This window comes from Poecilia formosa, unplaced genomic scaffold (genome assembly GCF_000485575.1).
Source record: "Poecilia formosa unplaced genomic scaffold, Poecilia_formosa-5.1.2 Scaffold120, whole genome shotgun sequence".
Lineage (NCBI taxonomy): Eukaryota > Metazoa > Chordata > Actinopteri > Cyprinodontiformes > Poeciliidae > Poecilia > Poecilia formosa.
The window spans coordinates 1,683,609-1,710,957 of record NW_006800059.1 but is presented as its reverse complement, the minus strand read 5'-3'; the positions used below and the strand labels follow the sequence as shown (position 1 = coordinate 1,710,957).

Here is a 27,349-nt window from a genome sequence, read left to right as displayed (position 1 = left end):
CAAACAGGAATTGGTTTCATATTATTGCTTGAATGCAGAAGTGTGGCTGATTGTTGATATTTTCTGGTCCAACAACTTGTCCCTGAAATCCAATTCATTTTGTGCATCACGTCTTTCAATAAGCACGTTTAATTTGAGCATTTTAAAATTTGCTCATAAAGAAAATCAGTTCCAAACAGCAAATTTTACTTTCTATAGTCTAATGTACTCAATTAAATTGAACAAACACTTCAAAATGTCTTAATTTGCTTTAAATGTTTCACACAGAAGGAAGCAGAAGATGTTTTCACACAATTTTATTAACAACCTGTAAAGACGAAGAGAGGTTTTGGCAGCTCTGTCAGGAGATGAGCTCCGTGAAGAGCGACTGATTAGAAAAGTCTGCAGGTCTTTCCTGTAGGTGAGGCAGCGGCAGACTCCCGCTGAGGCCAACCTGGGAGATGCCGGAGGTCAGGAAGTAGAAAGGGATGTGTGTAATTTTTCCACTCGACCAACACTGGATAAAAACAACAACAAAAAAACCCAGAAACATTATTTTGGAGCAGGTGGAGGATCCAGCATACTCATTAAATTGAGCAAGCGGGAGAGAGGTGTGCGGATGGATATTTTTTATCTGGCAAACTGATCCAGTTTGTAGCTTCGCATCTTGGAAAAATTAGCTTGCGGTTATTTCACGACGACGACGTCAGGATTCATCAAGCCCAAACTATCCGAGAGAAGAACCGATCTGTAAATGGACCAGGCCTTTTCCTGGTCACAAATCCACAGCTTTCCATTCCTAATGTATGGATACCAAGGATCAGGCAGGTATTTCTACAAAAGTCCCACTTTAAATAGGAAACCAAAACAAGAGAGAGAAAAAAAAAAAACTAAGAAAGACGGGATGGATAAATGAACTGATGTAAAAACGATTGATAAATGGAAGATGAAATGGAGTGGGAAACAGACTGATGGACGGATGGACAAAAAAATGAAACAACTGATGGAGAAACAGATGAACAGAAACAGATGGACAGACAGGCGTTTAAACAAATTGATGGATTGATATTGGAACGGATAAATGAATCAATAGATATCAAAACAGACAGATGAATAAATGGATGGATAGATAAATAAACCAGTGAATCTATGGATAAAACAGATGGATAATGATAGATGATAGATAAATGAATCAATGGATAGAAAACAGATGAACAGCTTAATGGTTAAAACTTGTGGACAACAGAATAAAGTCTGTAAAATAAAAACATTTTTTCTATTATTTATTACTGTTTATCTGTACTCAACATATAAAATAACTACTGGCACTTTAACAACAACATAAAAATCAATAATAATAGTAATTTGTATTGTATAACTGACCACAGTGAGCAGAGCCCCATGCTGGAAATTTGGGTGAAACTGCAGCAGCCTCGGTTCTGCACCCGGTTCTCCCTGAATGAACCCACTTAATAAGAATAAAGAGCCTTATCAGTACAAGAAAAACCACCACTTATGAAAAAACCCCCCACTAATATCTCAATAGTCATACCAAGGCAGAAGCTCAAAGACGGGGTTGGATCTTGTTTTGAAGACGGCGATGATCGCAGGCCGGTTCGCTGCTCCAGGATCGCCTGAGAAAACGGATGAGGCTTAGATGAGTCACTGAACGTAACCAGCCGTGAGCTTCAGGAGCGAAAACTGAAGAAACGTCGAACCTTTAAGAAGAACTGCGAGCCGCTCTCCCCTCGGATCCCACGACAGAGACTGAATCTCTCCACCAACGCTGGAAAAAACGAAGACGGAGGACCAACCACATGATCTATAAAAGTCTTCATAAAAGTCGCTTTAATTTTATTCATATTGTGTAAAATAACACGAAGTTGAAGAAAATGGTATATTTATTCTTTTTTACAAATAAAAATCTGAAAAGTGTGGTGTGCATTTTAATTCAGTCGAGTCAAAATACATTGAACCATCTTTTCCAACAATTATACCTGGAAATCTTTTTGAGCTCATCTGGAGAGACGTTTTTTTTTGTTTTTTTTTTTACTTTTAAAAGTTGCATTAAAACTCCAATAAAAATGTAAACATTGCATTATTTGGCCAAGAATGAATCTTTTAATGCAAAGTTTTATTAAAATTTGCATTAAAAGTCCTTTAAAAGTGTCACATTTGCATTAAAAGTTGCCACTTTTACTCCCTTTTGAATAAAGTGTTACCAAATTTTATTATAATGACAAGAATTTTGGTTTGTGTCAAAAAATTTAAATGAATAATTATAAATAAAAAAACAAAACTGACAGTATTACCGCAAATTATATACATATATATATTTTTTTTACCATTTTCTACACTTAATGAGAGCGTCAATAAATACAATAAAGTCAAAATTATAATTAAATGCAGTTGCTGTGTGAAGTGTAGTAATATAAATCTCACTTATTAAAGAAGCCTATTTTAAATGGGAATGTTTTTCTAAAAAAAAAACACAAACTCAATAAACAGCTTTTTTATTATAATTTCCTTCGCTTTTATAATAGTGCCACAAAATATTATGATCAAATTTTAACTACATCCATCTTTCTGCCAGAGATTACAATTTTCCTGGAGGTCAGAAAGTGACATTTGATTGAGAATTTGATTAATTTGTACCAGTTCTACAATAAAAAAAAACAAAAACATGTCGCAGTAAAAGATCTGGGTTGCTTTAAGCTCTCTTACATGATGTTTCCGTCTGGGCTGTTAAAGGTCGTCTCTGATAGGTCAGCAACAACAACGGCTACCTGTGGCCCTTTGACCAAACCTGGAGGGACACCTGCAAAACACAAACACATCATCTGTTGGTTGCTGCTTATCCCAAACCACAACAGATTAACTTAGAAGCCACTAAGCTACCTTTATGAAGTAGATTAACACTGTCTAGTTTATTCTGAGCAGACTTGGAGGGCTAACCTGGTGATCCAGAGAAGGTCAGAGCGTAGATGACCATTTCTCCTTGAACTGTGAAGAGAAGCCGACTCCCATCTGGACTCCAACAGCCAGACTAACGAGTGGAAAGTGAAACACGTGACTTTCTGCCCTGAATGAACCATTTCATACAGAGTAATGAGCTTTTACCTGGCAGCACCCCTTTATACACGGCCAGCGCTCACAGGTCCACATCCTGGTCTCCCAAACCCTGAAGAAAAAATGTTATTTTCTAATTCGCAGTAAATCTTAGATGCAAACGCCACCTAAAGAACATATTTTCTGTCCCAATTTAGTTCTGGACTTTGGTCATTCCAAAATGTTTTTCTTTTCTATTAAACTTATCTTTATTGGATCTGCATGCATGGAATAAAGTAAAATAAAATCTCCCTTCCTTTTCAGATTTTTAGCACAAAATCAGCTGGTAAATCAAACTCAAACTATCTTGACAAACCATAGCATGATGCTGCCACCACCATGTTTCACTGATTGTGTGTATGGTGGTCATTTTGCGATGCGAGCTGCTGCTTTTGCGCCAAACATAACTTTTGGACTTGCAGCTAAAACGTTTAGGCTAAGATTTCACAGATCATGACATGTTCTTGAAGGTTTTGGGAGATTTTAGCAAGAATTTGATGTTTTCTTTGGAAGAAAAGTTGTCTAAACTTTAAAAATATATTTGACTATGTAGCACAACTGAAACAATTAAATAAAACAGCATTAAAAGTTAGCAAACAATGCAAAACATTAACAAATGTTCAAATTTAATATGGATAATCTGAGTGAATTCAGGATTTTTAAGGCTTAAAATTATTAACACAACTTCTACGACTTAGTATGAGCTTGAAGAAATGCTGACATGTCAAATTTAAGAAAAGTAAATTCTGAAATAAAGTAAAAAGGCCCAAAAACTAAATACAAATTATGTAAGATACCATAAGTACCATATAATATAGTCATATCAATTTTTCATGTGTGTCCACTTTTAAGTGCCACTATCTGACTAAGCTGCTTTCTGACTGCTGACTCTCATAAGATGGAGAGAGATTAATATCTACACTTGTGTTTCAGCCAGTCCAGGACAGAGAAGGTTTATTGTCTTTGTTGTTTTTCCAACCTGAACAGGGCAGACGGTGTGGATGCCAGGATGTGGCTGCCGTCTGGGGACCAGGACAGGAAGGTGACGCCGCCTCCTCCGACACGTTGCAGAGGTACGCAGCTCTCTGCAGCGACATCCCAAACCTGAAACATGCATCCATATCAGAGGAACAGCTGTGGAAACAGGAAGCAGCACGGTCAGAGCGAGGATTAAAGGAGAAGCAGCCGCCTCAGACCATCATGGAGGTGTCCAGTGGGGAGGCAGACACGAGGAGGGATCCGCTCGGAGACCAGGCGATGGACGTGACCGGGGAGTGGCCAGGGTGGGACAGAACCTGAGCACAGCCAGAAGAAGGTCTGCAAAGAGGGATGAACAGTTGTGTCAAAAACTTTAATTAGGAAACCAAGCATTGATGTCATTTAATGAGCATCATGTCTGAGGTGCTTCCTTTAAAAACACCCATGAAATTTCCTCTGGCTAACTCAAAGTTTATAAACTAACCTGTGAGAACGTCATATAATCTGTGCAAATCTTTAAAGTTAAAGAAATTAACAAAAATTCTCCAAAAAAAAGTATTTTATTATGCTGGTTTTTGTTTTGGGAATAGAAATAATATCAATACTCCTGACATAAAACAGCAAAAGTTTAGATTTATTTAAAGGTTGTATCTTTTAATGCCACCTGTGAACGTGTTGGAACATACAATTGTACAAACATTTGGCAAAACTTTCCTTGGGAAGCCACATAAACTTTTTTATCTTCTGATATAACTCTTGCTGAATATCTGAACACTCTTCCTGGCAGACTCTACTTACACTGTTCAGTATCTTTTAACGGACCAGGATTTTAAGAAACATCATATTTTCTCAACAGCACTGAAGCTGGTTTATTGGAAGGGCCATTCTGGAAGCTTAGCTTTCCCTCCTTATCCCAGCCCTGAACAAACTTTTATGTGCATTTGGGATCACAGTCCTGTTGGAACAACCAGGATCAACAGTGATTTCACAACCACATGGACTGAGACGTTACCGACTAATAAAAAACCCCTCAAAAATAAACACCTTTGAATTCAGATTAAAGCTGCAGCTGCCAACATGGAGAAGCATTTATAAAACCGCTTGACAGCAAAGCTTTACATCTGGCATAAAACATTTCAGTTGGATTAATAAACGCTGTGTGGATTCTACCTTGACCTGCAGATGTTCTTGGTGTGTCGTACCTTGTAGACAGAGAGCAGGGGTCGACGTTCCACACCAGCAAGCAGTTCTGACACGCCACCGCCAGCACAGACGCACACAGAGGTTTCCACTGCACGGCTGCAACATTCCTCTGCAGACGATGCTTCAGAGTGGGAGTGATGGCACTGAGGAAGATTTGTTCATTTCTTTTAATGACAGAAGTGTTGACGAAAATGTGTCAGATTTACTCAGAAACAACATTTTCACTTTTTTTGCAAAATTCGCCAACTTCACAATTTTTAAGTATTAAGTAGTTTTTCAAAATTTTAGTTTTACCACAATTTCCTGTTTCTTTCTATCTATCTATTTATCTATCTACAGATCCTATTTTCTTTGTTCTATCTATCTAGAAATCTTATGTTCTTTGAATAACAATCTGTTGCTAAGAGATGTGCACTTATTCTGGTAAAGATCTGCCACAAAGTAAACATCAGATTCTTACTTTTGTGTTGAATGTCTGTTTTATAATACATTTCCCACCAATTTCAAAAATAACATTTTAACTTTTTTTGCAAAGTTCCCCAACTGCACAATTTGTAGTATTAAGTAGTTTTCAAAAGAGCAGTAAAACTGCTATTTTCTTCAAACAATAATCTGTTGCTAAGAGATGAGCACATTTTCTGGTAACGAACTGCCACAAAGTAAACATCAGATTTGTACTTTTGTGTTTAATGTCTGATTTATAAGATATTTCCCACCAATGACAAAAAAAAAAACATTTTCACTTTTCTGTAAAATTCACCAACTGCACAATTTTTAAGTATTGAGTAGTTTTCCAAAAGAGCAGGAGTAATACTTTGAACAATAACAATCTGTTGCTAAGAGATGAGTGTTTATTCTGGTAACCAAGTGCCACGAAGTAAACATCTGATTTTTACTTTGGTAAAATTTACCAACTGTAAATTTCTTGTGTCTAAGCAAATACGTATTATTTCAAAACAGTGTATGTTTTATAAACAATAATATTACTTTTTATTCATCTGGTGTTAAATAATAAGCGTTTTGTTCTGGTAACGAACTGCCACGATTTGGACTTTAGTGTTGAATGTCTGTTTATACTGTATTTCCCACTAATGACAAAAAAAAGAACAACATTTTCACTTTTCTGCAAAATTCAGTAACTCCACTATTTTTGTTTGGTAGAAAGTAGTATTTCAAAACAGCAGAAGAAATCTTATGTTCTTTGAACAATAACAATCTGTTGCTAAGAGATGAGTGTTTATTCTGGTAACCAAGTGCCACAAAGTAAACATCTGGTTTTTACTTTGCAAAATGTAACAACTGTAAATTTCTTGTGTACATAAGCAGTATTTGAAAAGCGTATGTTTTATACAATGTACAGCTTATATTACAATAATAATAATTGTAATGAAATTGGTGTTGAAATAAGCGTTTTGTTCTCGTAACGAACTGCCATGAAGTAAACATCTGATTTTAACTTTTGTGTTGAATGTCTGTTTTATAATATATTTCCCAATAATGACAAAAAAAATAAACATTTTTACTTTTCTGAAAAATTCAACAACTATACAATTCTTGTTAAGTTGTAAGTAGTTTTTCAGAAGAGCAGAAGAAATCTTATGTTCTTTGAACAACAATACTCCATTGCTAACAATCTGTTGCTAAGAGATGTGCGCGTATTCAAGTGCTACGAAGTAAACATCTGATTTTTACTTTGGTAAAATTTACCAAGTGAAAATTTCTCGTGTCGGAGCACATGAGCAATATTTCAAAGGAGCTTATGTTTTATAAACAATAATATTACTTGCTATTAAATTGTGGTGAAGAGATGAGTGTTTTTGTTTTGGTAACGAACTGCCACGAAGTAAACATCTGATTTTTCCTTTTGTGTTGAATGTCTGTCTTATATTTCTCACCAATGACAAAAAAAAAAAAAAAATACTACAAAATTCGCCAACTGCACTGTTTTTGTTAGGTAAGTAAGTAGTATTAAAGAGAGCAGAAAGCCTATGTTATTTGAACAATAACTATTTGTTGCTAAGAGATTAGCATGTTTTCTGGTAACTAACTGCCACAAAGTAAACATCAGATTTGTACTTTTGTGTTTAATGTCTGATTTATAATATATTTCCCGCCAATGACAAAAAAAAAAAAAAAAAAAAAACATTTTCACTTTTCTGTAAAATTCACCAACTGCACATTTTTTAAGAATTAAGTAGTTTTTCAAAAGAGCAGAAGAAATCCTATGTTATTTGAACAATAACAATTTGTTGCTAAGAGATGTGTGTTTATTCTGGTAGCCAAGTGCCACGAAGTAAACATCTGATTTTTACTTTGTTAAAATTCACAAACTGTAAATTTCTTGTGTCTAAGCAGATACGTATTATTTCAAAAGAGCGTATGTTTTATAAACAATATAAACTTGTCATTAATTTGGTGTTAAGTGATAACATACTTTATCTGGTAATGATAATATATGTCCCACCACTGACAAACTGTTTCAATCTGTTGGTTGAAAGCAGTGAAAACCTGAAAAGCTGCCCTTTAACATAAAATGCCTGCATAAAAATCATAAACAGTATGTATGCCGTTTTGGTAATGAGAGCCGAAATCAGTTTTAAAGGTTTCAAAACTAAAACTGCGCTGGTTAGAAATCTGACTGACTGGATCTTTTGCTGCCATTTTGGCACCGCCGAGTCCGTAGTTCTGGTACCTTTTGGGATTGTAGATCTTGATGGAGTCGTCCAACAAAGCAACAGCAAACTTATCAGTGTGGGGATGCCAGGCGAAGGCTCGCACCACACAATCAGACCTGGCAACACACAAAGGGTATGACTTCAGTAAATACAACAAAACAGAAAGATTACAGTCTCACATTGTTCTCCTTTAAAAACATAAAAATATAGAACATTTAAACCGCTCAAGTAAGTAGTACAACAAAACAAAAAGACTACAGTCTCACATTGTTCTCCTTTAAAAACATAAAAATATAGAACATAAAAACCGCTCTTACCAGTTTAGCAACTGGGAAAACTCAGCGATCATGTCCTCACTGCTCAGCTAAAATAAAATAAAAAACTTCAGAATCTCTCCACATGCTTTGTATTTCAAATGAGCCAAACAGAGGCAGCTTACCGTGACATGAGGATACAGGGAGCCGTGAAAGGAGGAGACCCATCGGAGCAACGCCAGGATACATCCAGACGTCACCGACAGCCACTTTGGCACTGTTGAAGAGGAGAGTTGGCGCCTCGCAACGGGACTTAAGGCTCAATAAAACACATGAGATGTTGGCGCTTTCCATACCTTCTGCATGTGAGGTGGTAATTTCATTCAGCAGCCCAGTGAACCCACCGTCCCGCCTGGAACACACAGAACTAATTAGCGATCTTTGACAGTCCAATAAAGGCTGTAAAACACTGACATAAGCTGCTGCATCAGAGGTAGGAAATATGCTAAAAGTTGCTTAGCACGTCGAGCTGATTTGCATGACTATGAGAGGCAGCTGTATCCTTTCATTTAGCTGTCGAGATTTAATGGAAGTTTGAGCCCCTTTCACCCATTTATGGCTCTTTCGGAGCTTTTACTGGCAGCATGAGCTCACATGATGATGTCAGGTTTGAAAGAGGGAAAAGGATCTGCAAGTTTTCAATATGTGTAAGAAGAAAAACTTAATCTAAAATGTCAGAAAATGATAAAAACATATTTAACTGTGAATTTCTGTGCATAACAGATATTTTTTAGACCTCAAAGATATTTCATAACAACTTGGATTTACAGAACCCCCAAAGGGGATGAGGGATCAATGAGTAAAGCACTTATGCTTATTAAAATATGCAAACATGCCGAGACGTTTCTGCCTCAAAAAAGGTTTAACAAACCTTTGGCTTAACTAATAACTTGAATCTCTTAGCACGTAAATTAAGAATAGTTTTTTATGTCTTCTTATTTAAAAAAAGAAGATAAATAAATTATGTAAGTTTCTCCAATCTGGAAGTCAAACCAAGGACAGATCACAACTTGGGTAAATTTTAGAGCAGTTCATGCTTCCTTCTACTGACAAACTTTATGGATATGCCGATTTCATTTTCCAGCAGGACTTAACACCAGCTCACACTGCAGAAGAAACCAAAAGTTGATTTAGTGACTGTGGTGTCGGTGTGTTTGGCTAACCAGTTAACCTTCCAGATATAAAACTCCATAGACAATTGATGCTTGTTGAGAGACATCGGATTCAACAATGCCGATGACATGAATGCAGCTATAAAAGCAACTTAGACGTCTATTACACTTCAGCAGAACCACATCCATGCCGCACCACGCTGATGCAGTAATTCATAGAAAAGGAAAACCAGCCAAGTATTGAGGGCGTTGAAACCAACATACTTTTCAGAGCCTTAAAAATATCCTTTGTATTGATCTGTAATATTTAACTTTTTAAAACACAGTTTTGGTTTTAAGCATCCGTAAGTCATAAGTAGCAAAACTGCAATAAGAAAAAGAGGCTTGAAATACTTCTGTGTGTTGTGAAATAAATGTATACAAGCTTTATATTCAGATAGATAGACAGATGCAAGTAATCCTGGTCATTTGAGAGAGTTGCTGAGGCAGCAGAAAGAAAGTGCAAAGTTTGTCATTCTTTGTCATGAGTGAGATGTTTAAAAATGAGGTTGAAGAGGGAAAAAACTTGTAAAGCCTTTAAAACAAAACCTTTTTTTTTTCTTCAGGGGAATGTAGGCTGCTCTCATATATACCTAAAGAGAGCAGAGACTTCAGTAAATACCTGGAAAGCTGATCTATTACATAAAATCCTCTCAGTTTTATTCTTCTGACCTCTTTTTCTCAAGGAAAATGCTGGATTTGGACATTTTGGAAATGTTTAGGGACTATCAGTCAGGCGCTAGGGTCTAAATCCTCCAACGATTGCACACATCGAGCTGTTATATCACAGATGTCGTGGATAAAATAACAACATGTCCGTGGTTTCCTACCAAGCAGCAGCGCTCCTCATCCACAGAGTTTCCGAGTGGTCCAGGAAAGCTGCTTTGCTGCTGCTTTCTGTGCGGCTGTGGAGCTTCAGGGACTCTCTGGGGAAATGGAGACTCAGCGCACTGGAGTCCTGCAGGAAAACATGCACCGTGAGCTGTCTGAACAACTATGGACACAACTGCAATGACAGCCAAAATCACTCGAACCTGTCTCGCCTCGGAGTTGTTGGTTCCACAAAGAAGCTCGTTGTTGGATTCGCACAGAGTGGTTTGTCCGGGGGGCAGCGGAGGGGGAAACAGAGCCAGAGAGCACATCTTCACCGCGGTCAAATCTTACTTCTAGACCCCGGAGAAACACCATGGATCACCAAACACTGATAGTTTAATCTTAAACCTTAGACAGACTTAGTATTTTACAGCTGACACGCTTAGCTAGCTAGCTAGCTAAATAAGTTCCCAAATTAACACTTAATTTAACAATGCTCGTTTTAGAAATGATAGGTTATGAGCTGTAAAAGTTGTCTTGTGCTGTCAGCTCTCCCAACCGTTTAGTTAAATATTATTTAGTGGATCTTAAACACAGTTTGGTAGCACATGCTAAGTTGTTATCCATTCAGTTGATCCCGCCGTGTTGAGCTACGGCAACTCTAAAGGGGAAAAAAGCGCGCAGGTTTTCTAAATGACACAGAAGCGGAATAAACATGCTGCCCCCCTCTGGACACAGTGTGGTATTGCAGGCAAACTTTCGCAAAACAGGAGCAACGAATAACTGTTGGAGAGATTTGATGAATGAAACAATGGGATCACTGTATTCAACACCCAACTTAAACATCAAAACAGAGTGTTTTACAAAATAGCGTCAAAAAATTGTACTGTATGCGCTACCACAAAAAAAGCCTTATATCAGCGGCCAGAAATGTCACTGGTTGATGATTTATTGATTTTTAAATCGAATTTGAAGTAATGAGTAACAACAGTTAAACTGTAAGCAAAATGCTGTCAAAATACCAAGTTGCAATGAAAGGATTTTGATTTCTAAAATACTGTAACATGCTATATTCTACAAACGTCACATCTTCTTTCTTATTTTTGTCCCTGTTTAGCTGTTTTCTGTTGTGGGTAGTGAATTTATTTTTTGTTTCTTTGTAGGGTCAATAACCTAATATAATCATATATTAAAAATCTAATCAATTTTTTTACTTTTTGATTTTTCTAATTATATTTTGCTGGGTGCGTGTAGTTTTGTTTTTAGCTTTCTTTCTTTTATTTTTGTTTTTGTTGAATTCTTCATGTAGAATGTTTTTTGAGCTGAGTAGAATCACTGTCTTCTTTTGTAGATTTTTATAATTTTGCTGTTGTGGCATTGTTAAAAGTTGTCTTCATCTCAAGTATTTGTCCATCTTATTTACATGGAGATAATGATGCAGTTTTCCTCCTCATCGATGGAGGCAGAAATTATAATTGGTGGAGCACCAGCATCTCTGTGGCCGGCAGGGAGTTTAAAGTGTGTCTTGCTGGAGGGCACATCAGCAGCTACAAAAGCGGCAGCAGCTTCAGTGCGCATGTTCCTAACCTCGAACCATCAGCTGAAGCTCAAGGATAAAAAAAATCAATGGAGGGAATGATGACTATTTGTCACATTTTGCGGGTGAAATAAAAGAAAAATAAATCCCTGTACGGACTCTTTTGTGTTTTGGCTCCCGACGCCCCCTTGCGGCCCAGGTCTAACTTCCGTGACGTCAATTCAGCACTGGGAAGGAGACAGCTCCCTCCCCACCCCCTTCCTCCCCCCTAAAAAACCCAGCGCGCCTCACGTTGCATGGGTCCCCGGTTATTGATAACACCGTTTACCCGCTGGGATCCGTCCCAGTAACGTGGAACAACTCGTGGAAAATAGTCGCTGGGAACCGGAGAGGCTTGCCCGGAACGGAGGAAAACAACAACCAGCTCACTGAGGCGGACAAATACAAAGCCGAGCCCACCCTCTCACTTGACAACGCGACATCAACCAAGGCAAGAAAGGTATGGGAATGTCATGCCATCCGGTTAAATGCCGATTGAATGAGTAATCGGCATCACGGGGACGGTTTAGGCAGGTTTTTAACGGTGCGGTGGCTTCACGCCGCTCACACTGCACCAACAGAACTGATGCCTCCAAGAAGCGACTGATGGTCGATGAGGGCTACAAACATCATACTTGTGCACACAGAAAGCGCACATTGCGAAATATATGGAGAGTGTTGGTGCCAACGCTGGGTCCGCGTATACAGTCGCTGCGGCAGTCTCACTTGGCATGGACCATAGTAGGCTCGCAATTCATGCACGTCGGCTATGATGCTGTTGAGTGTCATCATCACATCCTCGGTTATTTAAAGATTGATCTTCCTGCGTGAGTGCGTGCGTGTGCGTGTGTGCGCGCGTGTACTCCCGCCTCGCACAGGCCCGTTGGATGTTTATTACCCGACACATTTGTTTTCGCGCTCTCATTTCACTCTCATGCAAGTGGTGCAGTAGAAGGCGCCGAGCTGTTGGACGGTATGTGCTTTCTGCTACATGTGCTTTCGCTCTCACACATGCCTTTCCCCGCCAATGCGCGGCTCATACATACGCACTGTGGTGGTTATGCAATTCTCCAGCGCACACAATGGGTCTTCACTGGGGTGCATTACTCTTGGTCAGGGCTGTCACACACTGATGCAGTTTGAAAGGGCAGGTGACCAGCAGGTGTGTTGAAGAGTGTAAGAACCTCCACGTCCACTGGTGGGTTCATTCATAAAGCCCATTTCCTCTGGCGATGACTCCTCTGGGCCGTCCTGGTTTCCCATTCACAGACAGACATGAGGATTCGCTACATTGCCTTGAAAAAGTGACTATGCCCCTTAAACATTTCACGTATTTTTCATGCTACAAACAAACACTTCAGTGGTTTTATGTAGATTTGATGCAATGGACCTTTTTTTTTTTTGCCACAGCTTCCAAACTGAATTTAAGTCTGGACTTGACTTCTAACACATCTGAACCGTTCAGTTTCAGCTCCAGCTGTATGAACTGGGTCATTGTTTGTTGCAGCACACAGCATGATGCTACCAACACCTTGTTTCCACAAAGTAATGGTGTTTTCAGACTTATTATTTTCAGTAACACACACACACACTGCATTTGTATGTTTGCCAAAAAGTTACATTAGGTCTCATGGAACCAGAGTCACTTCTTCCACGTTGGCTGTGTTTCTTACAGGGCTAATGGCAAGCACAACTTCTAATGGCATTTTTAAAAGCAACCTGCCACTCTTTCATACAGACACAATCAAAAGGTATTCAGTAGATTCTCCACCCTGAGCTGTGGATCTCTCCAGCTCCTCCAGAGTTACCATGAGCCCCATAGGAGCTTGTTTTATTGGATGGTCATGTCTGGGTTGGCTTGCAGTTGCCAACCCAAGCTCCATTTTCGGATGGTGGATTTTACACACCACGTGTTTTTATTTGTTTTAAAAATCCAAACCGTGTCTCCCTTTTTTTCCCTTCACAGTTACACACTTTATTTTGTTGTAAAAATGCCAGAAAATACACGGAACATTGAGGTTATAATCTGACAAAATGTGAAAAAGTTAAATAGTTGTGAATACTTTTTTTTATGTTGAATGATTTAGGGAAGTAAAGTCAGTGAAAATTTTACAAGACACTCATAGTGAGGATGCCAGTTTTTTTCCAGCTCTGGACACTTCAACATTTCAGTAACTCACTTTAAATATAGTTTGTTACCTTTAGATTATCATTTCATAGATGTTTTGTATATCTGTAACTATATGTTTTGTAATTAAATTTAAAACAAACCATTCTAAAAAAAACAAATTTCAAACATTTAGTTTTGTTGTTTTCCCACATTTTAGTGAAATTCCTCATTCTGAAATTTTACTGCTAAATATTAACAATTCAGATGTGTTTCATTCATAATCTTGGCCTCATGTTTTGTTTATTCTGCCAAAATTTGGTTGTGCTCAGGCCAATAATTTAATATTTTCAGGAAGAAAAGTTAGTGTCAGCTTCAACAGATATGTGTAAAGGCAGTCAATTCAGCACCGGACAGCTCCAAAAATGTAAAGCCGCTGGACTGTTCTGTAAGTTACTTTATATGTAGTTTCTCATTTGTATAACATGATGGGATGCTCAGATTAATTTTAATTTTTTTTTTAGTTTAGTTGTAAATACTTATTTTGTCAAAATTTTATTTATCTTTCCACTAACAAGCTTCTACGTTACATCACAAGACGCAATGCAATGGATATTTTTTTTTATTTTATTTGTAATTTATGTTTTTTTGTTGGGGAAAAAATTGGAAATGGTGAAATATGTGTAAGTGTTTGCAGAGAGAATCCGACAGGACTAGAACAGAAATCATTGTCAGTGGAGTTCTGGGAGTCGTTTCATTCCAGATTGTTAAAAAAAAAAAAACATGCTTTATCTGGTTAACTGAGACGCTTTTCAGGTCCAAGCAGTATTTTCTTGAGAACTGCTTCAGTGAAAATGACAGACTTTTCACTGAATGTTAGTTTAAGTCTGTTTTATTGCTAGTTAAAGTTAACCAATCATCTTTAAATTAGCAAAGAAAAACATGTTGGCCTATAGGACCTGTACTGAAATTATTCTAAATAAATACACTGGCTGTAGAGGTTTTGCTTTCCTTTTCAATCATATTTCATGTTTTGGCCACATTTCAACATATACTGCGTAATATTTTATATGTTTATTGATCAAAAATGTGTATGAGGGGATCATGTTGAGGGGTTAGTACCAAACAGATAAGCTAAACAACAGATTTGCACCAGTTAGTCTTGAAGACAGTGTACTTTATTGGGAGTCATTAGTGTCAAATTCTGCCACAAACATATAAGGTTGAACCTCTTGCAACTGAAGCAGAACTTAAATACTGGAGAATCTGTTTCAGAATCTGTGAAAAGTTGTTTGTCTGCCAAAATGTTTACCATGCCAGCTGAAAAGCTCAGATCTTGTGCTTCTTGTGATGTCAGCAACACAAATACACACCAAGCAAAAGGAGTTGTTTTTCTTTCAATGCACATTTTAAGAAAAAGTATATTCTTTGTGAAATCCTGCAGTGGAAATCTATACTTCATTATCCAGTAGTGTTATTTATTAGTGGGTAAAAAACAACAACAAATCTCTAGTGGATAGATATTTTTGTGATCTTGAACAGCAATTTTCTGGAGAGAACAACTAGATAAGCCAAAAAGCACATTCTGATGTGTTTGTTTTTCCCCTCTAGGCTTTTTTCTCACCTCTTCCTCCTCCATCCTCCCTAACCTGCAGTGTTGGGGAAACCCCTGATGAGTGGGACCTGTATCCATGAGCCCCGCGCCCCTTCCCCTTCCCTGTCAGGCTTCAGCACCCCCATCTCAGAACCCCCCTATCGGAGACTCGATGGAGACACCCCTGCCTGCACCCCCGAGACGGACCTGACCCCCACACAGTGTGTGCTTCGTAACGTACTGTCCATTGAACCCACCGTGCACGGGGCGCCAGGCGGCAGCAGCCCGAGCCCCAGCGATGGATGCACAGCCCACTTCGACAACAGCGTGCTAAAACTCCATGAACATGAGGCCTGTCAGTGTGGCGGCAGCGGCGGGGCCGAGGCGGGCCACAGTCCGGAGGCCGGAGCCGTCCGGAGCCAGTCGGAGAACAATAGGCTCCAGTCAGGCAGTGGAGGATTTTTGGAGGGACTATTTGGCTGCCTGAAACCAGTCTGGACCATGATTGGAAAAGCCTACTCCACTGAACACAAACATAACCAGGAAGGTACGACTCGCTTGTTCTCTGTCAGCCTCTGTGTTTGTTATTAGACGTTATTTTGTTGTGCTGTGCATTAAATTCAGCTGCAGGATGAAGAAACTACAACAAACTACATCAATAACTATCAGAATCAGCCTCGTTATCCAAAGATCAATCCGAAGTCTGAATAATTTTCTTGCCTTTGGACATGTCTAATATGTATATACTGTATATTTATCAGGAGTAGACATATTTACCATCATATCTAGAATGATTACATTTCAACCAAAGTGGAAGGACTAATAGATAAATCATTTGGCACTGAAAATTTGGGTAATCAAACAAAATTTATTGTTAATACATATGAGATTTATTTAGCTAAGTAAAAACAAACAAAAACAAAGAAATCTAAGGGTGAATTCACACCAGCTGGTTTTACATTCTTTTATGAACGCATAATAATTCAAATGAATGAAAAGGCAGGTCAAGGTTAAACACATTAGCCAATACCTAAAGTACTGACTGATTCTGGATTACTTTAGAGATTAATTACGTTTCAAATTAGCAAAAAAAAGTTTCTGTTCAATCCTAACTCTTGTTGAGATCCTACAAACAATCAAAAAGTGCCACGAAATTTTTCCTGTTTTCATGAATTAACTTTGATTGTTCTAATTCTTCACTTCAATTTCGCTCTCTACACACAAACCTGATAGCTGGCAGATCTAAAAATGTAAGAAATCCTTAAAATAGGACAAATCCGTCACAATCAAGCAGCTCTACCTTAAATAATTCAACAACAAACTGATATCTATCAGTCAAAATAGTTGTACAGAGACATTTCTAAGGCTTTATCCAAACATGGAGAAAATATGGACCGGCGGTGAACCTTCCCAGGTGTGGCCGACCTACCAAAATAACTCATGAATGACTCATCCAGGAGATCAGAAAGAACCCAGACAACATCTAAAACACTGCAGGTGTTTTTTCAGTCAAGGGCAGAGTTCATGCTAACATCTAGAAAGAAAAGGGGAAAAAATATCCTCCACAGGAGAGATCCAAACTGGTTACATTTACAACAAATCCTCCTGATTGAGCTGGCTGAATTAGAAAAAGTGAAAATTGTTCCCAAACTTAACAAAGCATTTCAGACAAAGTTCATTATGCTGACAGTCAAACATAGCAGTGGGAGTGTGATGCTCTGGGTCTGCTGTACTGTTCCAGGACCTGGACAACTCACTATGAAACGATGAATTTTACTCTTTAGCTGTATGAAGTCTGTCCATCAGTTTGTGACTTTATAATTATAGGTTCTGCAACAGTACGATGATCCAAAGCAAGTCCACCACCCTTTGGCTCAAAAATGTACGGCCTAGTCAAAGTCTGGACCCATTACTTTAAGCAACCATTCGTGCATAAAACCCATCAATAGAGCTAAGTCAAACAGCGACTTTTAGAAGTTTTGGAGCGGAGGCCAGAGTTCCTCGCCAGCGACGTAAACGACTCCCTGATGGTTATGAGAAACTGATTCATTAAGTTTAGGGGGCAACTACTGCTCTATACCGACTTATTTTCCTCTTTAACAAATTAAACCATGATTTGAAAAGGGCTTAATTAAGTCATATTTGTCTGGTATTAAAACTTATTTGATTATATGAGATATTAAATTATGACCTAAAGTAAAAACAGAAGAAATCTCTGAGGTAGCAAATATCTTTTCAAAGCTCTTAGAGATTTTTTAAGCCTACCCACATTGTTAGACCTCAAAGATGTCTCAGTAAAGTCCAAATTTGATGTATTTGTGTGCACTACCACTCTGAAATTGAACATGTAATGTGTAGACGGAATAAATAAAGTACGCAATTTAAATCTCCACCTCTGTAGACGAACATAAAGATTGTTAGCAGTTGTCATTTAAATGAGCTGGAGCTCACACAATTAAATTAAGCAGCAAGAAGACTAGTTACTGTTTTATACATTCAACTATTTTATATATTTTTAAAAATGTACCACTGCTGTTACGTCTGAAGCCCTGAAATGTAGTGGAGATAAAGCAAAACGTGGCAGAAGAAGATAAATCCAAGCCACTGAATCTGAAGCTATAATTAGAACACCACTTTATTATATTTATTCTATTAGAAAACTAACATTACTCATTACTTTCGGTGCTTACTGAGTGTTACCTCGTCCATCTGGCAGCGTGTCTGTGTTTTCAGTACCGTCAGCCCAGTTCAGTGAACGTCACAGCTGGTCAGGTGGGGAGAGGGAAACGGGTGGGGGTGGGGGGAGGGCATCCTGTGCATCATCATCCTCCGCAGCTGCTGCTCCCAAGAGATCTCAACCCTTCAGTGGACATCATGAAGAATTGATTTGTGTGTCTCTTTTACTCTCCCAGGCTTGTCTGTCTTTAGCGACCAAGCCTTCACAGCCATTTAAGCAATGTCAGTTTGACAGACGACAGACAGATTAAACTATGAGTGGATTGGTGGGTTTCTTTCCTCTGTGTTTTTCTTATCTATGGACGCGAATGCAATGGTTTGCTTGATAAAGTGCTGATGAGCCTCTTGTTAGACCATTGAAGTTGTTGGTGATTGTCCTTCTGATACAAACACAGGCCTGGTATTTGCTAACGCTCTCCAACTCCTACATGCTCGCAAGTTCACCTTATCTATCAGTGCCTTGCAAAAGGGTTCAGACCCCTTTTTACATTTTGTCATTTTGCTTCCATTTTGCTTCACTGTAGTTTACTGGGATTGCATCAGACAGGAAGTGCATTATTGTAAAGTGAAAGGAAGATGACTCGCGGTTTTCACGATTTTCTAAAAAAAAAGAAAAACTCCCCAAAAGTGAGGTGCTGCACATATAGAGCCAGCCTGAGCCATTACCTTTCATAAGCACCTTTCACTACAGTCACAGCTGCAGCCTTTTAGGGTTTGGCTCCACCAGATTTGCACATCTGGTGGAGCCAAAAGTACAAATGTACTTTGCAAAGCACAAATTCTCAATTGAATTTCAATCTGGACACTGACTAAGTCATTCTGACACGTGAATATGTCTTGATATAAACCACTTCTCTGTAGCTCTTGCTGTATGTTTGATGTGATCCAGTATGATCACACCGTGTGTCACCATGGGGATGGTGTGTTAAGTGCGATCTCCTGTGTTAATTTCATATAGTTAAGTGTTTTGCATGTAAACCAGACACCTCAATTTAGGTATTATTTGATCTTTTCCCACATGGGACTTCTTGTAAGTGGAGGATTTTATGTTTTTTCTTTTCAAAATGACTTTATTTTAACCACTCTCTGATAAAGCCCATATTTTTTGAGTGGATAAATAATCCTTGTCCTGTCAACAGATTATCTGCATCTCTTCCAGAGTCACTATGGGTTCTGCTTGCCATACTTTTTAAATTTGTGGATCACTTATCCAGTGGTTTCATTGATCTTCAGGATATTATTTGTTTACTAATGCTCTCTAACAAACTACTGATAGAATAGGTGCATTTATACTGAGATTTAATATAATTAAAATAACCTTTAAGATGCACAGCAATTAATTTAGGGATAACAAAAAAAAGGAGGTTAAAGACACATTATTTTTAAAATAATGTTACACCTTGACTCTTGTAAGTCTTGGCAACTTTGCTGTGATCTATTACATGAAACACCAATAAAACGCGATTAAATTTGAGGTTGTATAGTGATAAAATCTGAAAAAGCTCCCGTTTTATGACTTCTTTTCTAACGAACTACTAATTACCACAAAATACTGATATTCTGTAGATCATTATACAGTTTCATGTTTAATTCTGAGTTTGCGTTTTCGCTGGTTGGTGTTTAGAGTCCTGGGAGGTTCCTTTTGAGGAAATTTCTGACCTGCAGTGGGTGGGCAGCGGGGCACAGGGGGCCGTCTTCCTCGGGAAGCTGCACGGAGAAGAAGTGGCTGTAAAGAAAGTGCGGGACATAAAAGAGACCGAGATCAAACACCTGCGCAAACTCAAGCACCCAAATATCATCACTTTCAAGTGAGGAAGCCGTCGCTGTGACAACCTTTCAGTCATCTCCCCCTGATTGTTCTTCCCTTTTCTTTACTATCTGAATGACCTTCTTCCTTCCAGAGGTGTGTGCACCCAGGCTCCGTGTTATTGTATCCTGATGGAGTACTGTGCTCAAGGCCAGCTGTATGAGGTGCTGAGAGCGGGCCGTAAAATCACCCCCTCCCTCCTGGTTGACTGGTCCATGGGCATCGCAGGCGGCATGAACTACTTACACCTCCACAAAATCATCCACCGAGACCTCAAATCTCCGAAGTAAGACTGGGATCCATCAGCCTGAAGAAAATGTCTTTTTGGGAGAACGTCTCACAGCTGATTGTTTCCGTGTCGTTTTTAGCATGCTGATCACACATGATGACATGGTGAAGATTTCTGACTTTGGCACCTCGAAGGAGCTCAGTGACAAGAGCACCAAGATGTCATTCGCCGGCACTGTAGCCTGGATGGCTCCTGAAGTCATTCGGAACGAACCAGTGTCAGAAAAAGTGGATATTTGGTACGAATGGTGAACTTTTTACTTGTTCTTTTTTTATTATTAATTATTGCAGCAGTGTAACGCTGTAGTTAGGGCTGGACAACAAATCAATAACAATATCCTGATACACATAATCAGTATCAATGGATAATATGTCTGATATTCAACATATAGAAAATTTACTGAACTCTGATCCAGAACCGCACAGCATCATGGGGGATGTAGGCAGAGGAAAGGCTTTAGCCGCTCAACCTCTCACAGCTAGCTTAGCAAGGTTGGTGGAATCAACTACATAACTCACTCTGTGGTTACCTAGCAACTCACTTATTCCTTAGTTACCTAGCAACAAGGTGTTGAGTAACATGCCGCAGCAGCGGTTTCAAGTTTTGCCACCGTGCCTCATAACTGCTTAAAAAAAAAAAAACACAACAACATTGTGGAATGAAAACTGTGGATAAATCAGGAAAGGTCACTCCACCAGTTGGAGTATTTCAGATATTTAAAACAAAAAAACTAATCATTATTTATATCAACAATTATCAATACTGACTGATATTAAATGCTTATATCATAATAGGTTTTTAAGGCATATCCCCTAGCCACAGCGATAACTTTTACAAAAATATGCTTTTGACATATTTGTTAAAATTAGCATTTTGTCATTAATATGAGACCGATCATTTCTGAAAAGTGTGAGCTTCTTCACCTCCTCCCAGGGCTACTATTGCCCTCTGAAGAAATGTCAAAAACAACCAATCAGAGCCAGGAGGAGGGTCTTAGCGATGTCAGTAAAGCTTGTGTACATGCTGCTCAATGTTTATCTGCTAATGGTAGAGAAACAACAGGAAAATTGTTTATATGGCATCTTCTGTGGCCATGCTAACTAGCCTGAGCAGCTGTGGCAGCCTCTGCTGTAGCATAGCAGAGAGCAAGACGGAGGGTGCGAGCAGCATGTACATGAGCATTGATTGGTTGGTTCTGATGGAGCAGAGTATTAGCGTAGATGACACCAAGTCCACAGGGAGAAGGCAGACAAGCTTGATTATTTTTTAACTCTCACTACCTAAACTGTCTTGTGCTTTCTGTAAAAACACTTATGTCTCGGTTCAACTTAAAGGTCCTTCGGAGTGGTGCTGTGGGAGATGCTAACTGGGGAGATTCCCTACAAAGATGTTGACTCTTCTGCCATCATCTGGGGCGTGGGAAACAACAGCCTGCAGCTGCCTGTCCCTGAGAGCTGCCCTGACGGCTTCAAGATCCTCCTCAGACAGTGCTGGTGAGCACAGCCTGGATATGAATAGCAGTGCAGATGATTTTAATGATGAGGGCTGTGGAGCCAGGCTCTGAGAGTGGCTGTACAGGGAGGTGTTAGTGTGCAGTTTTAAGGACTTTATTGATTTTACTGTGCATGGGCCGTGTACACAGCTGTGTTTCCTGTTTTGGGTGTGCAGGAACTGTAAGCCCAGAAATAGGCCCTCTTTCCGACAGATCCTCCTTCATCTGGATATAGCCTCAGCTGATGTTCTCTCCACCCCACAGGAAACGTACTTTAGGTCTCAGGTATGGCTGCTTTCATTTTTATTATCTGCTTTTTATTGATTTTAGTGTGCATTCATGTACTTCTCCAGGCAAAAGTTTACACAGACTGATTACAAGGATGTATGTAGTATCAATTTTGGACTTTTAATGTTTCAAATGAACAGTTTATTGTTTTGGTTGACTGCAAAATACTCGATAATTTGTACATACCACTGCATGTTGATGTACACAAGCAGACACACACACACACACACACTCACAAAGTAATCAGTTAAATGAAATGCCACACAAGAGAGGCAGTGTGAGCGGTGCAGAGTTGGTGAACAGAAATGTGCTCTCATCAGGCTGAATGGAGAGAGGAGGTGAAACAGCANAACTGTAAATTTCTTGTGTACATAAGCAGTATTTGAAAAGCGTATGTTTTATACAATGTACAGCTTATATTACAATAATAATAATTGTAATGAAATTGGTGTTGAAATAAGCGTTTTGTTCTCGTAACGAACTGCCATGAAGTAAACATCTGATTTTAACTTTTGTGTTGAATGTCTGTTTTATAATATATTTCCCAATAATGACAAAAAAAATAAACATTTTTACTTTTCTGAAAAATTCAACAACTATACAATTCTTGTTAAGTTGTAAGTAGTTTTTCAGAAGAGCAGAAGAAATCTTATGTTCTTTGAACAACAATACTCCATTGCTAACAATCTGTTGCTAAGAGATGTGCGCGTATTCAAGTGCTACGAAGTAAACATCTGATTTTTACTTTGGTAAAATTTACCAAGTGAAAATTTCTCGTGTCGGAGCACATGAGCAATATTTCAAAGGAGCTTATATTTTATAAACAATAATATTACTTGCTATTAAATTGTGGTGAAGAGATGAGTGTTTTTGTTTTGGTAACGAACTGCCACGAAGTAAACATCTGATTTTTCCTTTTGTGTTGAATGTCTGTCTTATATTTCTCACCAATGACAAAAAAAAAAAAAAAATACTACAAAATTCGCCAACTGCACTGTTTTTGTTAGGTAAGTAAGTAGTATTAAAGAGAGCAGAAAGCCTATGTTATTTGAACAATAACTATTTGTTGCTAAGAGATTAGCATGTTTTCTGGTAACTAACTGCCACAAAGTAAACATCAGATTTGTACTTTTGTGTTTAATGTCTGATTTATAATATATTTCCCGCCAATGACAAAAAAAAAAAAAAAAAAAAAACATTTTCACTTTTCTGTAAAATTCACCAACTGCACATTTTTTAAGAATTAAGTAGTTTTTCAAAAGAGCAGAAGAAATCCTATGTTATTTGAACAATAACAATTTGTTGCTAAGAGATGTGTGTTTATTCTGGTAGCCAAGTGCCACGAAGTAAACATCTGATTTTTACTTTGTTAAAATTCACAAACTGTAAATTTCTTGTGTCTAAGCAGATACGTATTATTTCAAAAGAGCGTATGTTTTATAAACAATATAAACTTGTCATTAATTTGGTGTTAAGTGATAACATACTTTATCTGGTAATGATAATATATGTCCCACCACTGACAAACTGTTTCAATCTGTTGGTTGAAAGCAGTGAAAACCTGAAAAGTTGCCCTTTAACATAAAATGCCTGCATAAAAATCATAAACAGTATGTATGCCGTTTTGGTAATGAGAGCCGAAATCAGTTTTAAAGGTTTTAACACTAAAACTGCGCTGGTTAGAAATCTGACTGACTGGATCTTTTGCTGCCATTTTGGCATCGCCGAGTCCGTAGTTCTGGTACCTTTTGGGGTTGTAGATCTTGATGGAGTCGTCCAACAAAGCAACAGCAAACTTATCAGTGTGGGGATGCCAGGCGAAGGCTCGCACCACACAATCAGACCTGGCAACACACAAAGGGTATGACTTCAGTAAATACAACAAAACAGAAAGATTACAGTCTCACATTGTTCTCCTTTAAAAACATAAAAATATAGAACATTTAAACCGCTCAAGTAAGTAGTACAACAAAACAAAAAGACTACAGTCTCACATTGTTCTCCTTTAAAAACATAAAAATATAGAACATAAAAACCGCTCTTACCAGTTTAGCAACTGGGAAAACTCAGCGATCATGTCCTCACTGCTCAGCTAAAATAAAATAAAAAACTTCAGAATCTCTCCACATGCTTTGTATTTCAAATGAGCCAAACAGAGGCAGCTTACCGTGACATGAGGATACAGGGAGCCGTGAAAGGAGGAGACCCATCGGAGCAACGCCAGGATACATCCAGACGTCACCGACAGCCACTTTGGCACTGTTGAAGAGGAGAGTTGGCGCCTCGCAACGGGACTTAAGGCTCAATAAAACACATGAGATGTTGGCGCTTTCCATACCTTCTGCATGTGAGGTGGTAATTTCATTCAGCAGCCCAGTGAACCCACCGTCCCGCCTGGAACACACAGAACTAATTAGCGATCTTTGACAGTCCAATAAAGGCTGTAAAACACTGACATAAGCTGCTGCATCAGAGGTAGGAAATATGCTAAAAGTTGCTTAGCACGTCGAGCTGATTTGCATGACTATGAGAGGCAGCTGTATCCTTTCATTTAGCTGTCGAGATTTAATGGAAGTTTGAGCCCCTTTCACCCATTTATGGCTCTTTCGGAGCTTTTACTGGCAGCATGAGCTCACATGATGATGTCAGGTTTGAAAGAGGGAAAAGGATCTGCAAGTTTTCAATATGTGTAAGAAGAAAAACTTAATCTAAAATGTCAGAAAATGATAAAAACATATTTAACTGTGAATTTCTGTGCATAACAGATATTTTTTAGACCTCAAAGATATTTCATAACAACTTGGATTTACAGAACCCCCAAAGGGGATGAGGGATCAATGAGTAAAGCACTTATGCTTATTAAAATATGCAAACATGCCGAGACGTTTCTGCCTCAAAAAAGGTTTAACAAACCTTTGGCTTAACTAATAACTTGAATCTCTTAGCACGTAAATTAAGAATAGTTTTTTATGTCTTCTTATTTAAAAAAAGAAGATAAATAAATTATGTAAGTTTCTCCAATCTGGAAGTCAAACCAAGGACAGATCACAACTTGGGTAAATTTTAGAGCAGTTCATGCTTCCTTCTACTGACAAACTTTATGGATATGCCGATTTCATTTTCCAGCAGGACTTAACACCAGCTCACACTGCAGAAGAAACCAAAAGTTGATTTAGTGACTGTGGTGTCGGTGTGTTTGGCTAACCAGTTAACCTTCCAGATATAAAACTCCATAGACAATTGATGCTTGTTGAGAGACATCGGATTCAACAATGCCGATGACATGAATGCAGCTATAAAAGCAACTTAGACGTCTATTACACTTCAGCAGAACCACATCCATGCCGCACCACGCTGATGCAGTAATTCATAGAAAAGGAAAACCAGCCAAGTATTGAGGGCGTTGAAACCAACATACTTTTCAGAGCCTTAAAAATATCCTTTGTATTGATCTGTAATATTTAACTTTTTAAAACACAGTTTTGGTTTTAAGCATCCGTAAGTCATAAGTAGCAAAACTGCAATAAGAAAAAGAGGCTTGAAATACTTCTGTGTGTTGTGAAATAAATGTATACAAGCTTTATATTCAGATAGATAGACAGATGCAAGTAATCCTGGTCATTTGAGAGAGTTGCTGAGGCAGCAGAAAGAAAGTGCAAAGTTTGTCATTCTTTGTCATGAGTGAGATGTTTAAAAATGAGGTTGAAGAGGGAAAAAACTTGTAAAGCCTTTAAAACAAAACCTTTTTTTTTTCTTCAGGGGAATGTAGGCTGCTCTCATATATACCTAAAGAGAGCAGAGACTTCAGTAAATACCTGGAAAGCTGATCTATTACATAAAATCCTCTCAGTTTTATTCTTCTGACCTCTTTTTCTCAAGGAAAATGCTGGATTTGGACATTTTGGAAATGTTTAGGGACTATCAGTCAGGCGCTAGGGTCTAAATCCTCCAACGATTGCACACATCGAGCTGTTATATCACAGATGTCGTGGATAAAATAACAACATGTCCGTGGTTTCCTACCAAGCAGCAGCGCTCCTCATCCACAGAGTTTCCGAGTGGTCCAGGAAAGCTGCTTTGCTGCTGCTTTCTGTGCGGCTGTGGAGCTTCAGGGACTCTCTGGGGAAATGGAGACTCAGCGCACTGGAGTCCTGCAGGAAAACATGCACCGTGAGCTGTCTGAACAACTATGGACACAACTGCAATGACAGCCAAAATCACTCGAACCTGTCTCGCCTCGGAGTTGTTGGTTCCACAAAGAAGCTCGTTGTTGGATTCGCACAGAGTGGTTTGTCCGGGGGGCAGCGGAGGGGGAAACAGAGCCAGAGAGCACATCTTCACCGCGGTCAAATCTTACTTCTAGACCCCGGAGAAACACCATGGATCACCAAACACTGATAGTTTAATCTTAAACCTTAGACAGACTTAGTATTTTACAGCTGACACGCTTAGCTAGCTAGCTAGCTAAATAAGTTCCCAAATTAACACTTAATTTAACAATGCTCGTTTTAGAAATGATAGGTTATGAGCTGTAAAAGTTGTCTTGTGCTGTCAGCTCTCCCAACCGTTTAGTTAAATATTATTTAGTGGATCTTAAACACAGTTTGGTAGCACATGCTAAGTTGTTATCCATTCAGTTGATCCCGCCGTGTTGAGCTACGGCAACTCTAAAGGGGAAAAAAGCGCGCAGGTTTTCTAAATGACACAGAAGCGGAATAAACATGCTGCCCCCCTCTGGACACAGTGTGGTATTGCAGGCAAACTTTCGCAAAACAGGAGCAACGAATAACTGTTGGAGAGATTTGATGAATGAAACAATGGGATCACTGTATTCAACACCCAACTTAAACATCAAAACAGAGTGTTTTACAAAATAGCGTCAAAAAATTGTACTGTATGCGCTACCACAAAAAAAGCCTTATATCAGCGGCCAGAAATGTCACTGGTTGATGATTTATTGATTTTTAAATCGAATTTGAAGTAATGAGTAACAACAGTTAAACTGTAAGCAAAATGCTGTCAAAATACCAAGTTGCAATGAAAGGATTTTGATTTCTAAAATACTGTAACATGCTATATTCTACAAACGTCACATCTTCTTTCTTATTTTTGTCCCTGTTTAGCTGTTTTCTGTTGTGGGTAGTGAATTTATTTTTTGTTTCTTTGTAGGGTCAATAACCTAATATAATCATATATTAAAAATCTAATCAATTTTTTTACTTTTTGATTTTTCTAATTA

The 27,349-nt window shown here is 38.5% G+C and overlaps 2 protein-coding genes across 3 annotated transcripts; one reads left to right on the top strand and one right to left on the bottom strand.

Moving 5' to 3' along the window:
• Positions 1-281: 281 nt before the first annotated feature.
• On the bottom strand, positions 282-26,792 carry LOC103144047 (achalasia, adrenocortical insufficiency, alacrimia). 2 transcript variants are annotated; one of them, XM_007560837.2, is made up of 16 exons: positions 26,338-26,792; positions 26,134-26,261; positions 24,449-24,504; positions 24,278-24,369; positions 24,156-24,202; positions 23,856-23,954; positions 5,268-5,411; positions 4,284-4,404; positions 4,067-4,191; positions 3,100-3,160; positions 2,935-3,025; positions 2,704-2,797; positions 1,698-1,765; positions 1,532-1,613; positions 1,363-1,447; positions 282-496 (listed from the first exon to the last, which is right to left on the bottom strand). In XM_007560837.2, exons 1-16 carry the CDS (start codon positions 26,443-26,445, stop codon positions 341-343), a joined length of 1,557 nt encoding a protein of 518 aa, XP_007560899.1. In that variant the 5' UTR covers positions 26,446-26,792; the 3' UTR covers positions 282-340. The 2 variants fall into 2 exon arrangements, with proteins under 2 accessions (XP_007560899.1, XP_007560898.1); XM_007560836.2 differs by lacking the exons at positions 23,856-23,954; positions 24,156-24,202; positions 24,278-24,369; ... (1 more) ...; positions 26,134-26,261; positions 26,338-26,792 and adding exons at positions 7,961-8,059; positions 8,261-8,307; positions 8,383-8,474; ... (1 more) ...; positions 10,239-10,366; positions 10,443-10,897.
• LOC103144052 (mitogen-activated protein kinase kinase kinase 12-like) lies at positions 11,971-22,496 on the top strand. Its single transcript, XM_007560843.2, has 8 exons — positions 11,971-12,257; positions 15,516-16,045; positions 19,859-20,042; positions 20,136-20,327; positions 20,410-20,568; positions 21,665-21,823; positions 21,999-22,107; positions 22,431-22,496. The coding sequence occupies exons 2-8, from the start codon at positions 15,577-15,579 to the stop codon at positions 22,494-22,496; spliced, it is 1,338 nt and encodes a 445-aa protein (XP_007560905.1). The 5' UTR covers positions 11,971-12,257; positions 15,516-15,576.
• Positions 26,793-27,349: the final 557 nt, after the last annotated feature.